The 1,218-nt window shown below is 42.9% G+C and overlaps 1 protein-coding gene across 10 annotated transcripts in view; it reads left to right on the forward strand.

Annotated features, from left to right (window-relative positions):
- The window catches only part of dlg1b (discs large MAGUK scaffold protein 1b), a 58,468-nt gene that overhangs the window by 43,384 nt on the left and 13,866 nt on the right, over window positions 1–1,218 (forward strand). For all 10 annotated transcript variants that reach the window (XM_008402864.2, XM_008402865.2, XM_008402866.2 and 7 more), the window contains 2 exons: window positions 301–351; window positions 610–734. In XM_008402864.2, coding sequence (XP_008401086.1) covers window positions 301–351; window positions 610–734 — 176 coding nt within the window. The remainder of the gene's footprint in view (window positions 1–300; window positions 352–609; window positions 735–1,218) is intronic.

The following is a 1,218-nucleotide window of genomic DNA, read 5'->3' on the forward strand; positions in this document are numbered from 1 at the left end:
CTTATTTTGACAATAGAAGATAGTTTTTCTGATTTTAACGTGTTCGACAGTTTACTCTGCTACTGCTACATTTAGCATGCTAATGCTAATATCCACAGTCAGTGACTCAGTAGATCACATGCGGCTGTGAACTACAGTTATAGATATTCAGACTTGTAGACTTTGTGTCAGACTTTGTAATAAAAATAAATAGTTTTGCAGATTGAAATGTCAGGAATGTTTGGACATTTTGAGCTCCAGTTCAATGTGAATCTGCTGCTCTGTTTCTCCCCATCACCTTCCTGCTGTTTGCGTCTGCAGGTCAACGGGACGGAGGCTGAATATGAGTACGAGGAAATCACGCTGGAGAGGGTAAGGACCGGCGGCTTCAGGGTTTAACCCTCTGATTCATCAGGAACTCTGCAGAGCCTCACATCAGCCTGAAATTTAGGTTTAAAACTTAATCTGGAGCTAAGAAAGGTCCTAAAACGTTTAGTAAAAACTACAACCTGGAAGCAGCAGCAGGTTTCTGTGTGTCCGTCCCAAACCAGATAGAAACTCTAGATGATAAATATTTTAATTATCGTCATGAAAACATGGAAGCTGAGCATGTTTTGTGGTTTGATGCAGGGAAACTCTGGGCTGGGCTTCAGCATCGCCGGAGGGACCGATAACCCCCACATCGGTGAAGACCCCAGCATCTTCATCACCAAAGTCATCCCTGGAGGAGCCGCCGCCCAGGATGGACGGCTCAGGTAGCGGCGCAGATCACGAGGATCTTCTCCTCATGGTTTAACCTCGATGCTTGAAAAGAGGCCTGTAACCATGGCAACGCTCGGCTCTGTCCAACCAGATCTTCAGAGGTTTAAGAAAACAGATAATCAGGGAACAGCAGCGCCATGTTGGCGGCTAAGCTAACTGCAGCGACAATGTGTAGAGTTTATCTGAGGTCAAGGTCCCAGTGCTAACCAAAGAGCATTGTGGGTAAGACACCAGACACATGAAGGAACATGACGACACGAAGCCTTATTCAGGGTGTCTGCACCCCGAATAAGGTGCTTCTAAAAGCACATTAAATTCATTATAAATTATCATTAAATATGTATATTAGGGCTGTTGTAAACGATTATTTTAGTAATCTATAGATGTTTCTTACGATTAATCGAGTAATCGGATAAAAACAATTATGAAATAAAATATTGGTAAATCTTCCATAACACCAGTGTTACTATCGGATAT

This window comes from Poecilia reticulata, unplaced genomic scaffold (genome assembly GCF_000633615.1).
Source record: "Poecilia reticulata strain Guanapo unplaced genomic scaffold, Guppy_female_1.0+MT scaffold_265, whole genome shotgun sequence".
NCBI lineage: Eukaryota > Metazoa > Chordata > Actinopteri > Cyprinodontiformes > Poeciliidae > Poecilia > Poecilia reticulata.